Genomic DNA, 22,491 nt, shown 5'->3' on the forward strand with positions numbered 1-22,491 from the left:
TCATGATGGAAATACTTTAGATCTAGCGACAACAAATCGACTAAACCTCTTTGAGAATGTTCACATCGATATTGGTATCCGTGTCTATGAGGTAGTTATAGCAACAATGAATACTAAAATACATAGGGCAACTAAAACAAGTAGAAAGATGTACACATATTAAAAAAATTTTTTGCATCACCCCGGTTCCCAGAACTCCTAAAAATAGACATTGACTGTGGATATTGTATCACAGACACAGTTCCTTTGACTGTTCAGAGATGTCACTAAACCTGCCCAATAATGTAAGCAACCATGCATGAGCAGCGCCTATTAGACGGAAGGGGTCCGACAGCCGATCAGTTCCAGTCATTTCACCAGGAAGGAGGTACACGGCTTGTGTTGTCCGTAGTTCGACCATGCCTAGACGGTCAATACAACGGTTCGATCGCATCCGTATTGCTACACTACAGATAATTACTGCAAACGCCCTAAAATTTCCGGTAATAGACATTCCAGCACGGACTCTTAGGTAATTCGGAGTTGGAAACGGTATTAAACTGATCAACGTTACATTGCCTACACAAGTTAGAGCCAGTGGGAGCATTATGCAAAGACTGACTAGAACAGGGAGTGTATAACAGAAGACGAATTGGTAGTTTTGAGAGATGAAATAAGGAAGGCAGCAGGGGATGAAAGAGGTAAAAAGACAAGGCCTAGTAGAAATTCTTGGGTAACACAGGAGATGCTGAATCCAGCGGATGAAAGGAGAAAATGTAAGGAAGGTGGCAAATGTAGCAGGCGAAAGGGAATACAAACGTCTAAAATATGAGGTTGACAAAGCGCAAAATGGCTAAGCAGGAATGGCTAGACTACAACTGTAAGAATGTAGAAGCATATGCCACTATGGGAAAGACAGATACTGCCTACAGAAAAATGGAAAGAGCCTCTGGAGAAAGGTTCAAATGGCTCTGAGCACTATGGGACTTAACATCTATGGTCATCAGTCCCCTAGAACTTAGAACTACTTAAACCTAACTAACCTAAGGACAGCACACAACACCCAGTCATCACGGGGCAGAGAAAATCCCTGAGCCCGCCGGGAATCGAACCCGGGAACCCGGGCGCGGGAAGCGAGAACGCTACAGCACGACCACAAGCTGCGGACTCTGGAGAAAGAAAAGCGCCTCTATGAATGTCAAGAGCTCAGATGGAAAACCAGTCCCAAGCGAAGAAGATGAAAGGTGGAAGGAGTATATAGAGGGTCTATATAAGACGAACTTGAAAGGAGTATTATAGAAATGTAAGAGAACGTAGATGAAGATGAGATGGGAGATATGGCACTGCGAGAAGAATCTGTCAGCTCACTGAGAGCCCTGAGTCGAAATGAGGACCCTGGAGTAAACGACATTCATTCTGAACTACTGATAGCCTTTGGAGAGCCAGCCACTAAAAAACTCTTACATCTGGTGTGCAAGGAATGTGAGACGGGCGAAATACCCGCTGACTTCAAGAAGAATTCTAATAACAAAGAAAGCAGGTGCTGACAAGTATGAAAATTAATGAACTAGCAGATTCATGGTTGCAAAATACTAACACGAATTCCTTACAGAAGCGTGGAAAAACTGGTAGAATCCAACCTTGGAGAATATTAGTTTGGATTCCGGAAAAATATAGGAATACGCGACGCAATACTGACCATACAATTTATCTTAGATGATATATTAAGAAAAGGAAAACATTCGTTTATAGTGTATCTAGACTTAGATATACGATGTTGACTGAAGTACTCTCTTTAAAATTCTGGAGACAGCAGGGCTAAAATACAGTACAGGGAGCGAGAAGCTATTTACAACTTGTACAGAAGCCAGACGGCTGTTATGGGAGATGAGGAGCATGAAAAGGAATCAATGGTTGAGAAGGCAGTGAGCCAGGGTTGTAGCGTATCCCCAACTCCAGTCTGTACACTGAGCTAGCAGTAAAGGACGCCAAAGGAATATTTGGAGTAGGAATCAAAGTTTAGGGAGAAGAAATAAGAACTTTAAATTTTTCCGATGACACTGTAATTCTGTCAGAGACAATAAAGGACTTGGAAGTGCAGTTGAACAGAATGGACAATGTCTTGAAGGGAGGATATAGGATGAACAGCAACAAAAGTAAAACATGGATGTTGTAATGTAGTCAGATTAAATGGCTCTGAACACTATGGGACTTAACATCTTAGGTCATCAGTCCCCTACAACTTACAACTACTTAAACCTAACTAACCTAAGGACATCACACACATCCATGCCCGAGGCAGGATTCGAACCTGCGACCGTAGCAGTCCCGTGGTCCCGGACTGCAGCGGCTAGAACCGCACGACCACCGCGGTCGGCGTAGTCAGATTAAATCCGGTGATGATGAGGCAATTAGATTAGGAAACGAGGCACTTGAAGTAGTAGTTGAGTTTTACTACTTGGGCAGGAAAAAATTGATGACGTCCGAAAATGTATACTGCCAATGGCAAGAAATGCGTTTCTGAAGAAGAGAAATTTGTTTATATCGAATACAGAGTTAAGTGGTAGGAGGTCTTTTGTGAAACTATCTGCATGCAGTGTAGCCTATGGAAATATAACATGGGCGATAAACAGTTTAGACAAGAAGAGGAGAGAAGCTTTTGAAATGTGGTGCTGCAGAAGATTGCTGAAGATTAGATTGGTGGATCACGTAACTAATTAGGAGGTGGCCTGACTAGATGAAGGAATCGGTTGATAGGACACTTTCTGATACATCAAGGAGTTTTCAGTTTAGTACTGGAGGGATGTGGGTGGGGGTGGGTGGACGTAAACAGAAATGAAGAGGGTTGCTCAAGATAGGGTAACATAAGGAGCTTCAAACTAGTTTCGGACTGAGGACTACATCAGGACAGACATGTAAGTTAAATAACTGAATTCGCCGGCCGGTGTGGCCGTGCGCTTCAGTCTGGAACCGCGTGACCGCTACGGTTGCAGGTTCGAATCCTGCCTAGGGCATGGCTGTGTGCGATGTCATTAGGTTAGTTAGGTTTAAGTATTTCTAAGTTCTAGGGGACTGATGACCATAGATGTTAAGTCCCGTAGTGCTCAGAGCCATTTGAACCATTTTTTAAATAACTGAGAAGGTGTTTACTGATTTCTTTTAGAAAACATGGATAGATCAACATTGAAAACATTCTGCAGTCCTTCTTACAACCGTAAGGATATGACTACTTCCAACAGTGCAATGTTCCTATTCGCACTTGTTCCTTACCCAAATATGATATTTATGATCTTCGTCAACTCCTGTGTTCATCATCAACAACACATCTGATCTTATTAAGGAAATATTAAATCTTTGCTGTATTGCACACTTCTTGAGGTGTGAATGAAGGTTATCTCAGCCCCAGATGTAGACATTGTTTTTTTTTCTTTTTTGCTACTCCACCTGCAAGAAATCGTGGTTCATAGGAAATATTCATCCACATACCGTATTGATGAAAACGAGATACGCTCTCTCTGATAACAGATCCAAGAGCGCTGCCTTGCACTCTCTGATAGATTTCACATTTAATCCAAAATTTTGCAGCACATTCTCATGATCAGTTCTACATTAACAGCTAGTATCTGACTACTTGCCAAAAATTGACTACGAAAGCCTCTTCTAGCATTCGAACGGGTTATCTCCTGGTCGAGCGCCGTAACAGTAGCTAGTGTTAGTAACCTTAGCCATGTCCGAATGTTGCTCTACGCAGTGTTCATAATGACTTGTCGAGAGAGAGGGAAATGTAGTTTGCTTGAATCAAAATGCCACCCGTGTGCGCAGGATGGTGGAAAGCACGCTACACCCTGCAGCTGATGGGCATGCTGGGCGTGGCGAACTTGTACGCGCTACGCGTCAACCTCTCGGTGGCCATAGTGACCATGGTCAATCTGACGGCGCTGGAGATCCGAGAAGCCAGGGAGGGTCATCACCTGAACGGCTACGCCAACACCAGCACCGAAGACGTCTGTCCTGGAGAAATCTACGAACCAAGCACTGCGGACGTGAGTAACTCTCATTGTTCCAGCAGTTGTTAGTCTTTTCAAGCAGCGAAAAATTCATATGTGGAGCGCTGGACTGAAGTATTGAATGTGTTAAAATTACCACAATCATAGAATTCGCGATATAATGACTGCGGTAACTATGATCTGAAACAAGACATTCTATACGAGTTCACTATATCGAATCAAAGTAGTCCTTCAAATACGGCATTTCTTTGCTCTTTTCAACCTGGAAGATTTAGTCCACGTCTATAGATCATTTCAAGAAAGTTTCAGGAAAATGACGAAACACCTATTTCATTTATATCCAATTGGTAAAATGTCTTTCTAGCAGGTGCTCAACCATTTTCAGCGGAAAATTTCGCTGTTCTGGGTATAAACGATGGTGTGGTTTGGCGATGGGTATCTCCGATATGCATTGCATTTGGGATAGTCAACACTTGCCCGCAATGGCGTCATACTCACCTCGCGCTCATTAGAACGCTATGAAACGCGTGTTGAACGTAAATTTCCAAGCCTCAGTATACTGCTGATATATTATTAATAAAGGACCCCAATGCATCCAAATCACACACACAAATGAGAAGAACTTTAGAAAGGATTAGTCGTGGTTCATAGCAAACAGCTAAATTCTTAATCCTACCGTATGTGATTCAGATAAAAATACAGTGCTTTCAGGCATTAGTATAGATGAATGAACATACGGTGAATCAAAGATAGTGTTTGAAGTTCCTAGGAAACCACTTCGATAAAAAACTGAAGTGGCAACATTACACGGATTCTTTAACAAAAAACATGAGTAAGGTTCAACCCTCTTTTCGAGAAACGAATGACTCATTGCTTTTCAGCGCAGCGCTCATCATGTGATTGTGTCGTAAGTTTTATGTTTTTTTGTAACGCCTGCACGTTTTTGCAGTTTTCATCCACTATATACGGAATGTTTCAAAAGGTTTCATTCGATATCACCAGATTATATGCTCTACATGGGTAAAGATGACAGTCGGATGCGTAAGTTAAAATTTACGCACGTTACTGTTATTATTTTGAAAAGAACCAATCAATTTTATGAGGGTGTAACTTTCACATGATGCACGTAGAATCTTGAACTGCTTTCTGCAATTACGGTCAGGATCTATGTTTGCATTACATTTCAAAAATGTTCAATGTATTCTTCACTTTTTTTTGTCTGTAGACTTCTGACTGATTTGATGCGGCCCGCCACGAATTTATCTCCAGTAGCAACCTCCCATCTCAGAGTATCTCTATGAGGGTTATTGCCTGATGTCTTAACAAATGTCCTTTCATATTGTCCCTTCTTCTTGCCAGAGTTTTCCATCTGTTACTTTCTTTGTATATCCTGAGGAGAACCTCCTCAATACTTAGCTTATCATTTCACCCGATTTTCAATATTCTTCTGTAAGATCACATCTAGAACGCTTCGATTCTCTTCTGTTCTTTTTTCCCTACAGTCTATGGTTCACTCCCACACAATGTTGAGCTCTGCATCTACATTCTCAGAAATGTCTCGTCAAATTAAGGCCTATGTCTGACATCAGTAGATTTTTCTTGGCCAAGAATGCCCTCTTTGCCAGTAATAGTCTGCTTTTTATGTCCTGATTGCTTCATCTATCACGGATGTTTTTGCTTCCAAGGTAGGAGATTCCTTAACTTTGTCTATTTTGTGATCATCAATCTTGATGTTAAGTTGCTTGCTGTTCCCTTTTCAGCTACTTGCCATTACTTTCGTTCTTCTTCGATTTACTGCCAGTCGCTAACCCAGACGCACAAGAAACATCTAGACCATAGTCGAACTCATCCCACACTTCTGCAGACGCCTCCGGTGTTACCGTATTCTGTGATATTGCTGCACGACGTTGCAGTTCATGCAAAGCTGTTGGAAGGGAAGGTGCGGCCGCACACACACACACACACACACACACACACACACACACACACACACACACGGAGTCATTTGTAGACCCCCCACAGGAAAGGTCTCATACCCAGAGATCAGATTACATTTAAGGACAGTGGTTCTACGTGAAATGCATATACACCTTATGGTCGATCCCTCGTTGAGGCAACACATTGTCAAGAAACGCTCTTATATGCCTGTGCCAGTGTGGTGGTGCTCTGTCGAGCTGAAAAATTAAAAGGATCCATTCAGACCAGTCATTTAAAAATGCAGTAAATATAACAAGTAGCATGCGATAACGCATGTGGGTGAGACAGAAAAGGATTCTTTGTGTGAACCAGTACTACACAGAGAAACAGAGTCTAATCAAAGAAACTAGGGATGAATCAACAAATAAATACTGATTTGCAGGCTAATTTAACATACAAACCAAATGTGAATGGCCAGACATGCAGTGTAAGCTTGACAAAGTAAAACAAAGGGATAAATGCCAAAGAATGCCAATTTGTGAACTTCAAAACTAGGTTATGATATACGTTCCTGACCGTGTTCTTCAGTGTTAGTTCTGGCAGCAGCCACCCTATGATGTACAAGTGAGTATTGGGGCAACGGGGGTATCAAGGCGTTTTGTTAGTGCTGATTGCATATATTCAGGGGCAAACTTGACTGAATTACAACTTCTAGCTCCGTTAATTGGCTTGATTTCTGACCCCCTGGGGATAACCTGTTCTTCTAAGGAACCTCCCACCCCTTCCCCTCCTCCTCCTTTTCCCAACCCTTTGGAAACCTCCAACGCTTCCTGTTGAAAGATGCAGTCGCCATCCCCGAATTGCTCTTCAACAGTGGGAAGCAAGAAGGTGCTTAAAACATCAATGTTGGCCTGCGATGTGATAGTACCACGCAAAACAAGAAGACTTGCAAGCCCCCCCCCATGAAAACTGGGACCATGCCATAACACCACCACCTCCAAATTTTATTGTTGGCACTACACACGCTGGCAGATGACGTTCACCGGGCATTCACCATACCCACATCCTGTCAATCGGATCGCCACATTGTGCACCGTGATTCGACACTCCACACAACGTTTTTCCATTGTTCAATCGTCCAATGTTTGCGCTACTTACACCAAGCAAGGCGTCGTTTGGCATTTACCTGCGTGATGTGAGGCATATGAGCAGCCGCTCGACCATGAAATCCAAGTTTTATCACCTCCTGCCCAAGTGTCATAGTATTTGCAGTGGATCCTAATGCAGTTTGGAATTGCTGTGTGATAGATGACTATCTGTTCATCTGTCGGCAGTCTCTGTCAGTTAATGGATGAGGTTCGCCTGTACGCTTTTGTGCTGTACGTGTCCCTTCAGGTTTCCACTTCACTATCACATCAGAAACAGTGGACCTAGGGATGTTTAGAAGTGTGGAAATCTCGCGTACAGACGTATGACACAAGTGACACCCAATCACTTGATCACGTTCGAAATCCGTGAGTTCCACAGAGCACCCCATTCTGCTCTCTCATGATGTCTAATGACTACTGAGGTCGCTGATATGGAGTGCCTGGCAGTAGTTGGCAGCACAATGCACCTATTATGAGAAAGGTATTTTTTGGTGGCGTCCTGATACCTTTGATCACGTAGTGTAAAAAACCAAAGTGCGAAACAAACAGTACGGAACTTCACAACAGAACAGCAAGGTGATAACAGATGCAAACTATGAGTTTATTGAATCAGTGGGTCTGAAGCCCACATTGATTTTGGTCGATACAACTAGTATGTTGGAATACGTGTAGTGTATTATATGCCAGGAATACTTCTCCCATAAACCTAATGCATCAACCACATTTAATAGGAACGATGAAGTCTGTTGGCATTGTCACCCATCACCAAGACACTTTATCCCTCCCATTTAAGAGTTCCAAAAATCTTGATGAATCATTTACGAAGAGGGACGGTACTGCTATAGTGGCATCAAACCTTGCACGTAATGCTTTAGCATCCCTGTTTCACGAGATAGGATATGAAGTTAATGGAGCCAAGACGGACTGCACATGCAATGTAGGTATAAAACAAACTCGTAAAACGTATGTCTCTGCCTCTCCCTCGGATCTGAACAATTTAGAAAATGCTGTATGGTTTATTGACGAGCCAGTGGATAGAACGATGGAAGAGTACAAGAGATCTACTGCATGTATACCTTTACAATTGCTTATGGGATACTGTGAGGACATGCGACGAATTATTCAGAATGCTAAATGGGTATTTTTTCTGGTACAAAGTGCAACGGATGACAATTTATACATTCAAGGAATTCAAGAGGAGAACAAAATCACCATCAATAAACTAATATGAAAAATGCCACAAATCACAGAATCGGATGAACAGTGTTTGAAGCTTTTAAAGGTTCTGATTGCTGACGTATTTCTACCGTTATCTTTCTGTTCATGGGAGATTTTCAAGTATCCAGTGCTACCGACTGCCGGCAGACAGACCTCCATTCAGCTGGAGATGCCCATGTTCATATACTTACATTTCAGACCAACAGAAGAGGAAATATAGCAAATGATTCCACCAGAATCAGATGATATAGTTGCTGAAAGGTTCAAAGATAACTTGAGTCTGATTTCAAACACGTATCCGACTCAGACGATTATAGTAGGTGGTGACTTTAATTTCCCCTCGATATGTTGGCGAAAATACATGTTCAATTCCGGAAGTACGCATAAAATATCATCCGAAATTGAGCTAAACGCATTCTCTGAAAATTATTTCGAGCAGTTAGTTCATGAGCCCACGCGAATAGTAACGGTTGTGAAAACACACTTGGCCTCTTGGCAACAATTAATCCTGAATTAATAACGAGCATCGAAACCGATACAGGGATTAGTGAACACAGGATCGTCGTAGCTAGACTGACTATTGTAATCTCCAAATCCTCCAAAAATAAACGAAAAGTATACCTATTCAAAAAAGCAGATAAAAATTCACTTGATGCCTCCCTGAGAGTCAATCTCCACTCATTCCAAATTAATAATAGAAGTGTAGACCAGATGTAACTTGAATTCAAAGAAATAGCATCGGCAGCAATTGAGAGGTTTATACCAAATAAACTAACAAATGACGGAGCTAATCCTCCTTGGTACACAAAACGGGTTAGAACACTGTTGCAGAAACAACAAAACAAAAATGCCAAATTTAAACAGACGCAAAATCCCCAAGACTCTTACAGAAGCTCGAAATTTAGCGCGGACTTCATTCGAGATACTTATAACAGTTGCCACATTGAAACTTTGTCTCGAAACCTGGCAGAAAATCCAAAGAGATTCTGGCCGTATGTGAAGTATGTTAGTGGCAAGAAACAATCAATGCCCTCTCTGCGTGATGGCAATGGAAATACTATCGAAGATAGTGCTGCCAAAGCAGAGTTACGAAACACAGCCTTTCAAAATGCCTTCAAAAAAGAAGACGAAGTAAATATTCTAGAATTCGTATCGAGAACAGCTGCCAACATGAGTAACGTAGAAGTAAATATCCTCGGAGTAGTGAAGCAACTTAAATCACTTAATAAAGCAGGTCTTCTGGTACAGACTGTATACCAACTAGGGTCCTTTCGGAGTATGCTGATGCATTAGCCCCATACTTATCAATCATATAAAATCGTTCGCTCGACGAAAGATCCTTACCCAAAGACTGGAAAGTTGCACAGGACACACCAATATTAAAGGAAGACAGTAAGAATAACCCACATAATCACAGGCCCATATCGTTAACGTCGAAATGTAGCAGGAATATGGAACATATATTGTGTTCGAACATTATGAATTAGCTTGAAGAAGACTGTCTATTTACACACAGTCATCATGGACTTAGAAAACATCGTTCTTGTGAAACACAACTAGCTCTTTATTCACATTAAGTGTTGAGTGCTATTGACAAGGGATTTCAGATCGATTCCGTATTTCTGGATTTCCGGAAGGCTTTTGACACTGTACCACACAAGCGGGTTGTATTGAAATTGCGTGCTTATGGAATATCGTCTCAGTTATGTGACTGGATTTGTGATTTCCTGTCAGAGAAGTCACAGTTCGTACTAACTGACGAAAAGTCGTCGAGTAAAACAGAAGTGATTTCTGGCGTTCCCCAAGGTAGTGTTATAGGCCCTTTTCTTTTCATTATCTATATAATCGATTTGGGAGACAATCTGAGCAGCCATCTGAGGTTGTTTGCAGATAACGCTGTCGTTTATCGACTAATAAAGTCGTCAGAAGATCAAAACAAATTGCAAAACGATTTAGAAAATATATCTGAATGATGTGAAAATTGACGGTTGACCCTAAATAACGAACAGTGTGAGGTCATCCGCATGAGTGCTAAAACGAATCTGTTAAACTTCGGCTACACGATAAATCAGCCTAATCTAAAGGCCGTAAATTCAATTAAATGCCAAGGTATTACAATTACGAACGACTTAAATGGGAAGGAACACATAGAAAGTGTTGTGGGGAAGGCTAACCAAAGACTGCGTTTTATTGGCAGGACACTTAGGAAATGTAACAGATCTACTAAGGAGACTGCCTATACTGCGCTTTTCCGTTCTCTTTTAGAATACTACTGCGTGGTGTGGGATTTGCATCAGAAAGGACTGACGGAGCACATCGAAAAAGTCCAAAGAAGGGCAGCACGTCTTATATTATCGCGAAATATGGGAGATAGTCTCACGGAAATAATACAGGATTTGGGCTGGACATCATTAAAAGAAAGACGTTTTTCGTTGCGACGGAATCATCTCACGAAATTCCAATAACCAACTTTCTCCTCCGAATGCGAAAATATTTTGTTGAGACCGACCTACGTTGGGAGAGACGATCACCACGATAAAATAAGGGAAATCAGAGCTCGTACAGAAAGATATAAGGTGTTCGTTACTTCCACGCGCTATACGAGATTGGAATAATAGAGAATTGTGAAGGTGGTTCAATGAACCCTCTGCGAGGCCCTTATATGTGATTTGCGGAGTATCGATGTAGATGTAGATGTAGATGCAGATGTGATAATTGCAGGTTAGCTAATGCCAGAGTCTACATGAACTTCATATTCTACATATATCATAATTTACACCTGCAGTGGGATGAAAATGTATACAATCTAGCATATGACATGTATGTGAGTTTCTGTGCGTCATACTGTGAAGGAGAAGGTTGTCTACTCAGTCCACGGAAATTCAAGGTGCTGACGCCTATCGTTGTAGTAGTAGTGGAGCAATAGGGGTATCATGGCATTTTGTTAGTGTGGGGTCCATACATTTAGGGGCAAACTTGATTGATATATGACATCCTCCATCTCCCCTCATCCTTCCATTCTAATAATCGATTTATGACCTGCTGGGGTTAACCCATCCTTCTGAGGAATCTCCGCAATCTTCTGCCTCCCCCTCCAACTACCTCTTTACTCTGACACCCTTCAAAGCTACTCGCTCCCACTCGCTGATACAAGTACACTTTCATGCCTGATTTATTGGAATAGTCCCCTCCCACTCTATCAGTTTCATGATTAATTAATGAAACTGATCAATTAATCAACCCCTCCTCCTCTTTTAAATCCCAGCCTTCCTCTCTCCCACCTGGAAATCGGCGGGTCTGTGCTGGAGAGGCAGGATCTCATGATACAAAATTAAGCTGCATAGCAGCAGGTACATTGTTTCTTTACAGAATTAAGTTTTCAGGGTTAGGATCTCCCTGTTTTGTCAGACGCAGGAACTGTGCAATACATCACAAAAAAGTAATTAAATCGATGTATTTTTTTCGGATTTTGCAAGTAATACATCAACATAGCTCACGACATATAATTACACTTTTAAAAATCATTTTCACTGACCACAGGTCATTGCACGCCCACACCCTGACCGCTTCGCTGGGCTCCACCAAACGCCAGCTACCCCACGTAGTCCCACATGCACAGGCCATAAGATAGGCCCTCACACAGCGCAGGCTCGAGCAGTGCGCAGACCAGAAGTTGCGCTAATCTCTGAACGAAGCGTCAGCTAGCGGTAACCCTTTGATATCGATACCTGGAAAACCACCTCTGATTCCTTCTTGATCGAATTCTAATTTGCTGTAACACATATGGCTGTTACGATGCACCACTGCGAATACTACTGTACATGACATGCAAATAGTTGTTGATAGAGAGGATATTGAGAGTGCAATACAGTATATAAAACGAGATGAAAATCTAATATTCATGAGGAACTGGAATTCGGTACAGGGGAAGGAGTAGGAGAAAGAACGAGAGAGGAGAAATACTAATTGAGTTCTGTAATAAAATTGAGCTAGTAATCGCAAACGTTCAAGAATCAGAAGAGGAGGAGGTATACTTGGAAAAAGCCTGGGTGATATGGGAAGCTTTCAGTTAGATTAACATCATAATCAGACAGATTACGAAATCAGATACTAGATGGTGAGGCATACCCTGAGCAGATATAGACTCAGATCACAATGTAATAGTGATGAAGAGCAGGCTGAAGTTTAGAGCCTTGTCAGGAAAATTCAGTACACAAAGAAGTGGGCTATGCAAGTACTAAGGAATGATGGGATACAATACCCTGAAGTTCTCTGAGGCTATAGAAAAGGCAATGAGGAAAAGCTCAGTAGGAATTGCAGTTAAGGAGGAATGGACATTCGTAAAAAGCGCAGTCACAAAATTTGGAAATAAGAATGTAGGTACAAATAAGGCAACTGTGAAGAAACCGTCGGTAACAGAAGAAATACTTCAGTTGATATATGAAACAAAGGAGTACCAAAAATTTCAAGAAAATTCAGGAATACAGAAAAACAAATCGCTGAGGAATGACATAAATAGAAAGTGCAGGGAAGCTAAGACGAAATGGCTGCATGAAAAATGGGAAGAAATCAAAAAAGAAATGATTGTTTGAAGGACTGAATCAGCAATAAAAAAGCCAAACTAACCTTCGGTGAAATTCAAATCAAGGGTGGTAACAATAAGAGTGGAACGGGAATTCCACCGTTAAATGAAGAAGAGAGAACACATAGGTGGAAAGAAGAAGTTGAAGGCCTCTGTGCGGGGGAAGAATTGTCTGGTGTGATATAAGAAGAAACAGGAGTCTGTTTTGAAGAGATATAGGATCCAGTATTAGAATGAGAGCTTAAGAGAGCTTTGGATGAGTTAAAATCAAGTAAGGCAGAAGGGATAGATAACATTCCATCAGAATTTCTGATTTCATTGGCGGAAGTGGAAACAAAACGACTATTCATGTTGATGTGTAGAATGTACAAGTCTGGCTTTCGGAAAAATATCATCCACACAATTTCGAAGACTGCAAGAGCTGACAAGTGCAAGAATTATCGCACAATCAGATTAACAGCTCAAGCAGCCAAGTTGCTGACAAGAATAATATACAGAAGAACGGAAAAGAAAATAGAGAATGTCTTAGATGACGGTCAAGTTGGTCTTATGGAAGGTGAAGGTACTAGAGAGTTAATTCTGACGCTGCGGTTGATAACAGAAGCAAGACTAAATAAAAATCAAGACACATTCAAAAGATTTGTCGACGTGGAAAATGCGTTCGACAATGTAAAATGGTGCAAGAAGTTCGAAAGTCTCTGAAAAATAGGGGTAAGCTATAGGGAGAGACAGGTAATATAAAATATGCGCAAGAGACAAGAGGGAATGATAAGAGTGGACGGTCAAGAAAGATGTGCTCGGTTTAAAAGGGGTGTCAGATAGGAATGTAGTCTTTCGCCACTACCGTTCAATCTGTACATCGAAGAAGCAATGATGGAAATAAAAGAAAGCTTCAGGAATGAGATTAAAATTGAAGGTGAAATAATGTCAATGATACGATTCACTGATTACATTGCAGAATAAGGATTGAGAGTGAATCGAAGGAAGATGAAAGCAATGAGGAATAACATAAACGAGAACAGCAAGAAACTTAACATCAGGATTGATTGTGACGGGGTAGATGAATTTAATAATTCTAATACCAAGAAGGCAACATAACCAATGACAGATGGAGCAATGATGACATCATGTGGAATACAGAAATACAAGTCTCTGAAGAATGAAACAAATAGGAAGTGCAGCGAAGCCAAGACGAAATGGCTGCATGAAAAATGTGAAGATATCTAAAAAGAAATGATTGTTGGAGCACTCAACAAAAGCTAAATCCTGGCCAAGAGAAATCTATTAGTATTAAACATAGGCCTTAATTTGAGGAAGATCTTTCTGAGAGTGTACATTTAGACCACAGCATTCTATGGTAGTGAAACATGGACTACGGGAAAAGTGGAGCAGAAGAAACTCGAAGCATTTTAGATGTGGTGCTACAAACGAATGTTGAAAATTAGGTGGACTGATAAGGTAAGGAATGAGGAGGTTCTGTGCAGAATCTGAGAGGAAAGGCTGAAGTGGAAAACACTGGCAAGGAGAAGGGACAGTATGCTAGGACATGTGTTATGACATGAGGGAGTAATTTCCAAGGTAATAGAAAGGAAAAACTGTAGAGGAGTACAGAGACTGGAATACAGCCAGTAAATAATTAAGAACGTTACAAGATCTACCCTGAGATGAAGAAGTTGGTACAGGAGAGGGATAGGAATTTGTAGCAGGCTGCAACAAACCATCCGGAAGATAGACGACTCAAAAAAAAAAAAAAAAAGAAAAAAAGAATTGGGGGGGGGGGGGGAGAGAAGGCTTCCGTGTCATTGTGATGCACACCCTTAGCTAATAACCTCTTTGTTCTGTCGTACAATACCATAAGGATTATCGGCCATATATGAGGACATGTCGAAACACTACTGTGGTACTTCATTACCTCAGAAGGATCATAGATCTTCACCTAGTAGATGAAGCTATGTGTATCCATATAAAGTAATTTAGGATCTTCAAAATGCGTTTTCGCAAACTCATAGTGGAATCGATTCATGTGAAGTTTGGATAGGTCTTGTATGCACAGCCCCACACAGAATGGCTTCGTGAACTGTACTGCATTTTTCGCTATCACCACAGAAACATAGTTCTTATTGAATATGGTGATCCACTTACGTCATAACGTTCATCCCACTCGATTCTAATAAAAATTTCACGTTGTTCCCTCAAATCCACCATTGTTTTGCCGAAAATTTAATTATTAATTAATTTATAAAAATTTTTTCTCTAAGTCACTCACCTTGAAAGCTCTCTGTCTCATATTCTAATCAAATAGCCCTTCAACCAGGGGGACTGCTTGAAGGAGATAAACCAGGGATTCTAACCAGCTCCATCACTAAGCTGAGACACTGTTGGAGATTACGATAATGAGTAATGTGTCTCAGCGTATTGCCCAACATTGTCGTCAGGGGTGGAACATGCTCATGGACATAATTAGTCTGGACACAGTGCCAAATTGGCATGTGCACCATGTAAACTAATGGTGTATATGGGTTCTGCCTCCACTACATACCCTACATCAGAATCAGCCACCATACCCCCCTTGATATTTCCATCTAATCCCTCGCATTGGTCTTTGGGTTCCCATCGAAACTCACCACTCAGCATTGATTATTGCGTGTCATGCCCACGTAAGTTATTTACATCAAGGTACATGATGTAACTCGAATCAAGGGATGTGTAGAACCTGTCACCCATTCGTGGGTCTTGGCGTGTCTATGGACACATTGGCGAAGTCGCCCATGGATCCCTCACTCAAAGAAAAGAGGTATGCCAGCATAAGTCGATGATGCTCGTTGTTTTCTTGAGCATTGCGTCCCAAGACAACATAGTTGCTGTGTAATAAAAGTAGGGATCCAGAGGAGGAGGAGGAGGAGGAGATTAGTGTTTAACGTCCCGTCGACAACGAGGTCATTAGAGACGGAGCGCAAGCTCGGGTGAGGGAAGGATGGGGAAGGAAATCGGCTGTGCCCTTTCAAAGGAACCATCCCGGCATTTGCCTGAAGCGATTTAGGGAAATCACGGAAAACCTAAATCAGGATGGCTGGACACGGGATTGAACCGTCGTCCTCCCGAATGCGAGTCCAGTGTGCTAACCACTGCGCCACCTCGCTGGGTCTAGGGATCCAGAGATTAGGTGATCATGCATTGACTCCAGAATTTCTCGAAAACGTCCGCAAGCAAGCGCACGTCTATGTCCTTGTAAAGCCATGCTTACTTTCCTTAAGTGGTGATGTTGGATTCTCGTCAGACATTCACAGTGTGCTCATACTCTGCATCTGTTGTCACCCCTGTAAGGTTGCTGGAGAATGCAGTTATGTCAGGTAGCCCGGTTTTGTTGAGTTTTGCCATACTATCCAGATACTCATGTGGGAAAAACCCCTTCCTAGTCACAATTTGAAACTTTTGCTCGTTGGGAAATGCAGCTCGAGTGATATGCATATCTCCCGAAGTAGCGTTTTAGTGAGTTTTAGTGAGTTTGTGGAGCGGTGCCTGCATTAGTGTAGCATGTCAAGGAAGCGGAGCGTAATTCTCAGCTATGTTCGTTTGGAGAATGAAATATATTTCTCAACTCTCTCAGGTAGGACACATACCTGATCTTCCTCCATGCCGAAATCAGCCATATGCTCAACAAGAAAGTGGTCCTACAGCCTTAAATTATGGAAGAAAACGGTCACGTATCTTGGTAATGGGTACTTGAAATTGCACGTATTGTGAGCTGCACCACGGAACTTTCCGTCAAAATGACAGTGGTCTCTACAGGGAGTTTCTGCTTTTCTGTATATGGCAGGCCGCAAATTATGACAGTCAGCAGCGTTATTGTAAAACTCCTCTTTTTCACTCGATTTGGTCATGGGAACGTTGTCAGTGTAAGGCCTATCAACATCCAATGAAAGTTTTTCAAGCTCAGTGAGCAGCCAAACTGCAGGATTATCCCCGACATAATATTTATATCGGTTAAGACTTGAATAATAGAATGATACAATCCGGCAGCCCCCACATATGGTACGTGTTTTTCTGTGAAGTATTTGACGTTGTAGGGTCACCTTCACAGCAGGTCACAGGAGCGAGGAGGCATTCAAAGTCAGCGTACACCACAAACTGTCATCAGTCCTGTTGTTGAGCATTTTTAAACTTTGTGAATTTGTCTTCCTCTGTAGGCATAGTAACACATACCGGGTCTTTGGAACAACTATCTATTAGATGGTTTGTTAATAACTTGACTGAGGAAAAATAATTCAGACACTTTAAGCAAATACACTTTTTTCACTCGTTGTTACTCATTTGAGAGAATAGAAGTCGGGACTTGTCTCTGATCCAAACATAATGATAATTACGTTTCTCCTTATTTTTCTCGTCGGAGAACAAGAGCATGTTCATATGCATCTTACACTCACCGGCAGATTTTGAGGAATGGAGGCGGCCGAAGACTATATGTTTGTTCTGCTCATCTGACTTGCTTTTCTTCTCCAGGCCATAAACATGTACTGTTATTCCGGTATTTCTGCGCCTCAAATTTAGGTATGTCCTGTTTCTTTGATGGGAAACGCGACATCGTCAAAGTTATAAGGCCGGCCGGTGTGGCCGAGCGGTTCTAGGCGCTTCAGTCTGGAACCGCGCGACCGCTACGGTCGCAGGTTCGAATCCTGCCTCTGGCATGGATGTGTGTGATGTCCTTAAGTTAGTAAGGTTTAAGTAGTTCTCAGTTCTAGGGGACTGATGACCTCAGATGTTAAGTCCCATAGTGCTCAGAGCCATTTGAACCATTTTAAAGTTATAACACTTACGAATATCAAAGTGTATGCACTCACGATCTCCTTTCTCTTTTCTTTCACAACCCAATGTTAATTACATAAGGCGTCCGCAATCACCGAATATTCTAACTGCTGTATGTTGTCACTGTCCTGACGTCCTTAACTAAAAGAAACTGCCACTAGGTACAGGATTACTACAACTAATACTACTATAACTAGATGACGAAGCTGCTTGCGGTGAGGTGTTGAGGGGTTGTGCCGTACCGTGCGAGGTCGGCGAGGATGAGAATGTGGAGGAGGAGAAGAAGAAGCTGTGGTATCGGGCCAGTGCGAGCAGCCTGTCTGCTGCTGCGGCAGCAGCCCTGACCCACTTACCTCGGGGAGGGTGCCCACCGACGCCAGAGACCTGGCGTGGGGATAGCGACGGGGAAACAGCAGCGGCGGTCGCAGGGGCTTCTCATGGGGCGAACAGTGGCGTCCTTGCCGGCGAGGTATGCCTCACCGAACCTCCTGTTGACAGTTGTTTCTTTGCCGCCGCCGCGCCACGGCGTACTGCATGGACGCTGCCGCTGTAGAGAAAGAATCATGAAGACAATTAAGTACAACGTTCCAGATATCGCCAATTGCTGTTTCTACAAGGAAAGGAAGAATACAGATTATTATTATTTATAAGCAGAGTGAGTATGTATTACCTATTTCGCTCTGGCACCTTGCAATCCCCCACAGGTCATCCAGCATCTCCTCTGGCCAGTGGAGGCCTTCCTCCATCTGCACCACGCACTATGGCATTTCGTTCTCGCCTGTATTTCCGAACACCCATCTGTCCATCTTTATTAACATAGCCTAGAACTACACACTATGTTTTAATACTAAGAACATATCAACACACGCGAAAACTATGAGAAAAAAAATCTCTGCGATTGCTCCTGCTTATCCTCAGCACATATCCCTCCCGTTACATCTTCGTCAACTGTGAAATATTCTACAACAACAACAAAGAATGACCTCCATAATACACACGCGATGAAATTGTCATCAAACAGCAAAATACACTACTGGCAATTAAAATTGCTACACCATGAAGATGACGTGCTACAGACGCGAAATTTAACCGACAGGAAGAATATGCTGCGCTATGCAAATGATTAGCTTTTCAGAACATTCACACAAGCTTTGCGCTGGTGGCGACACCTACAACGTGCTGACATGAGGAAAGTTTCCAAACGATTTCTCACACACAAACAGCAGTTAACCGGCGTTGCCTGTTGATACGTAATTGTGATGCCTCTTGTAAGGAGGAAAAATGCGTTCCATCACGTTTCCGACTTTGATAAAGGTCGGATTGTAGCAGATCGCAATTGCGGTTTATCGTATCGCGACATTGCTGCTCGCGTTGATCGAGATCCAATGACTGTTAGCAGAATATGGAATCGGTGGGTTCAGGAGGGTAATACGGAACGCCGTGCTGGGTCCAAACGGCCTCGTATCACTAGCAGTCAAGATGACAGGCATCTTATCCGCATGGCTGTAACTGATCGTGCAGCCACGTCTCGATCCCTGAGTCAACAGATGGGGACGTATGCAAGACAACAACCATCTGCACGAACAGTTGGACGAAGTTTGGAGTAGCATGGACTATCAGCTCGGACGCCATGGCTGCGGTTACCTTTGACGCTGCATCACAGACAGGAGCGCCTGCGATGGTGTACTCAACGACGAACCTGGGTGCACGAATGGCAAAACATAATTTTTTCGGATGAATCCAGGCTGTGTTTACAGAATCATGATGGTCGCATCCGTGTTCGGCGACATCGCGGTGAATGCACATTGGAAGCGTGTATTCATCATCGCCATACTGGCCTATCATTCGGTGTGATGGTATGGGGTGCCATCGGTTACACGTCTCGGACACCTCTTGTTCGCACTGACGGCACTTTGAACAGTGGACGTTACATTCCAATGTGTTACGACCCGTGGCTCTACCTGTTTTGTTGGCAGAAGAGCCAACACCGTGTTACGAGGGGAGGCCGAAATGCACGCGTCTTAGCTCACGCAGGCTGGCGTGAGGAGGGAAGAACTATACTGACGTGAGGTCTGGAACATTACAAACAATTAGAATTCAGAAAGCGGACGTAATTAGTTTGATACTTAACTTTAATCCATTAATGATGGACGTCGCTCTTGACGGTACAGGATTCAAAATGTTATCTGTTCAGAACACATTCATAGTAACTGAATATGGCGCCTTGCTAGGTCGTAGCAAATGACGTAGCTGAAGGCTATGCTAAACTGTCGTCTCTGCAATTGAGAGCGTCTGTGCACCATCGCTAGCAAAGTCGGATGTACAACTGGGGCGAGTTCTAGGGACTCTCTCTAGATATACCTGCCGTGTGGCGGCGCTCGGTCTGCAATCACTGATCGTGGCGACACGCGCGTCCGACGTATACTAACGGACCGCGGCCGATTTAAAGGCTACCACCTAGCAAGTGTGGTGTCTGGCGGTGACACCACACTACCCTTCATTCGATCCCTGCGAAACCCTACATTACAGCAGGATAATGCACGACCGCATGTTGCAGGTCCTGTACGGGCCTTTCTGGATACAGAAAATGTTCGACTGCTGCCATGGCCAGGACATCCTCCAGATCTCTCACCAATTGAAAACGTCTGGTCAATGGTGGCCGAGCAAGTGGCTCGTCACAATACTCCAGTCACTACTCTTGATGAACTGTGGTATCGTGTTGAAGCTGCATGATGAGCTGTACCTGTACACGCCATCCAAGCTCTGTTTGACCCAATGCCCAGGAGTATCATGGCCGTTATTACGGCCAGAGATGGTTGTTCTGGGTACTGATTTCTCAGGATCTATGCACCCAAATTGCGTGAAAATTTGATCACATGTCAGTTCTAGTATAATTTATTTGTCCAATGAATACCCTTTTATCATCTGCATTTCTTCTGGGTGTAGCAATTTTAATGGCCAGTAGTGTATTTCTTACAGACAGTACTACGAAGAATAAAAATATTTGTAGTATTTACAATGCCGAGGCTGCTGCTTTGATGGCTTTCAGCAGCCAGCTCGCCAATCATTTGCTGGCCATACACTGAAACAATAAGACAAGATACACTCAATGTTACGAAATTCTTAGCGAAAAAAGTTAAATTAATCGATTTTGACTTTCGAAATCACGTCCAACAGTAAAGACTCAGTGACAGACCACTAAATACCACCCGCATATATATTCAAGAAGAATATAATAATTCCAATCCCAAAGAAAGCAGGTGTTGACAGATGTGAAAATTACCGAACAATCAGTTTAATAAGCCACAGCTGCAAAGTACTAACACGAATTCTTTACAGACGAATGGAAAAACTAGTAGAAGCCGACCTCGGGGAAGATCAGTTCGGATTCCGTAGAAATACTGGAACACGTGAGGCAATACTGACCTTACGACTTATCTTAGAAGAAAGATTAATGAAAGGCAAACCTACGTTTCTAGCATTTGTAGACTTCGAGAAAGCTTTTGACAATGTTGACTGGAATACTCTCTTTCAAATTCTAAAGGTGGCAGGGGTAAAATACATGGAGCGAAAGGCTATTTACAACTTGTACAGAAACCAGATGGCAGTTATAAGAGTTGAGGGACATGAAAGGGAAGCAGTGGTTGGGAAGGGAGTAAGACAGGGTTGTAGCCTCTCCCCGATGTTATTCAATCTGTATATTGAGCAAGCAGTAAAGGAAACAAAAGAAAAATTTGGAGTAGGTATTAAAATCCATGGAGAAGAAATAAAAACTTTGAGGTTCGCCGATGACATTGTAATTCTGGCAGAGACAGCAAAGGACGTGGAAGAGCAGTTGAACGGAATGGATGGTGTCTTGAAGGGAGGATATAAGATGAACATCAATAAAAGCAAAACGAGGATAATGGAATGTAGTCGAGTTAAGTCGGGTGATGCTGAGGGTATTAGATTAGGAAATGAGACACTTAAAGTAGTAAAGGAGTTTTGCTATTTGGGGAGCAAAATAACTGATGATGGACGAAGTAGAGAGGATATCAAATGTAGACTGGCAATGGCAAGGAAAGCGTTTCTGAAGAAGAGAAATTTGTTAACATCGAGTATAGATTTAAGTGTCAGGAAGTTATTTCTGAAAGTATTTGTATGGAGTGTAGCCATGTATGGAAGTGAAACATGGACGGTAAATAGTTTGGACAAGAAGAGAATAGAAGCTTTTGAAATGTGGTGCTACAGAAGAATGCTGAAGATTAGATGGGTAGATCACATAACTAATGAGGAAGTATTGAATAGGATTGGGGAGAAGAGAAGTTTGTGGCACAACTTGACCAGAAGAAGGGATCGGTTGGTAGGACATGTTCTGAGGCATCAAGGGATCACCAATTTAGTATTGGAGGGCAGCGTGGAGGGTAAAAATCATAGGGGGAGACCAAGAGATGAATACACTAAGCAGATTCAGAAGGATGTAGGTTGCAGTAGGTACTGGGAGATGAAGAAGCTTGCACAAGATAGAGTAGCATGGAGAGCTGCTTCAAACCAGTCTCAGGACTGAAGACCACAACAACAACAACAACATTATTTATGTGTAGGAATAGATATGTACAACTCACAAAGCTGTTGCTACTGCTGCTGCTGCCACTGATATATCGCACCATTCATTTAATCCACAATTTGGTGGATATTTGCTGAAACAAGAACGTGAAATGTATTTAATACCGCAACTACGAAATTGTTATTCAAAGAAAGAGTTACATTTGCCTGTTTGAATGTTAACTTACCAGATATTCCCCCTGCTTCCGGCTTTTGCCACCACTGGCACTGCCACTGATAACTTCATTTTTCC

General features: G+C 42.5%; 1 protein-coding gene across 1 annotated transcript in view; it reads left to right on the forward strand.

Moving 5' to 3' along the window:
- Positions 1-22,491, forward strand: part of LOC124789895 (putative inorganic phosphate cotransporter) — a 159,500-nt gene that overhangs the window by 38,325 nt on the left and 98,684 nt on the right. The window contains exon 2 of the mRNA XM_047257415.1: positions 3,802-4,022. Within this exon, the coding sequence (XP_047113371.1) occupies positions 3,834-4,022 (189 nt within the window). The 5' untranslated portion in view covers positions 3,802-3,833. The remainder of the gene's footprint in view (positions 1-3,801; positions 4,023-22,491) is intronic.

The sequence above is a fragment of the Schistocerca piceifrons genome, chromosome 3 (genome assembly GCF_021461385.2).
Source record: "Schistocerca piceifrons isolate TAMUIC-IGC-003096 chromosome 3, iqSchPice1.1, whole genome shotgun sequence".
Lineage (NCBI taxonomy): Eukaryota > Metazoa > Arthropoda > Insecta > Orthoptera > Acrididae > Schistocerca > Schistocerca piceifrons.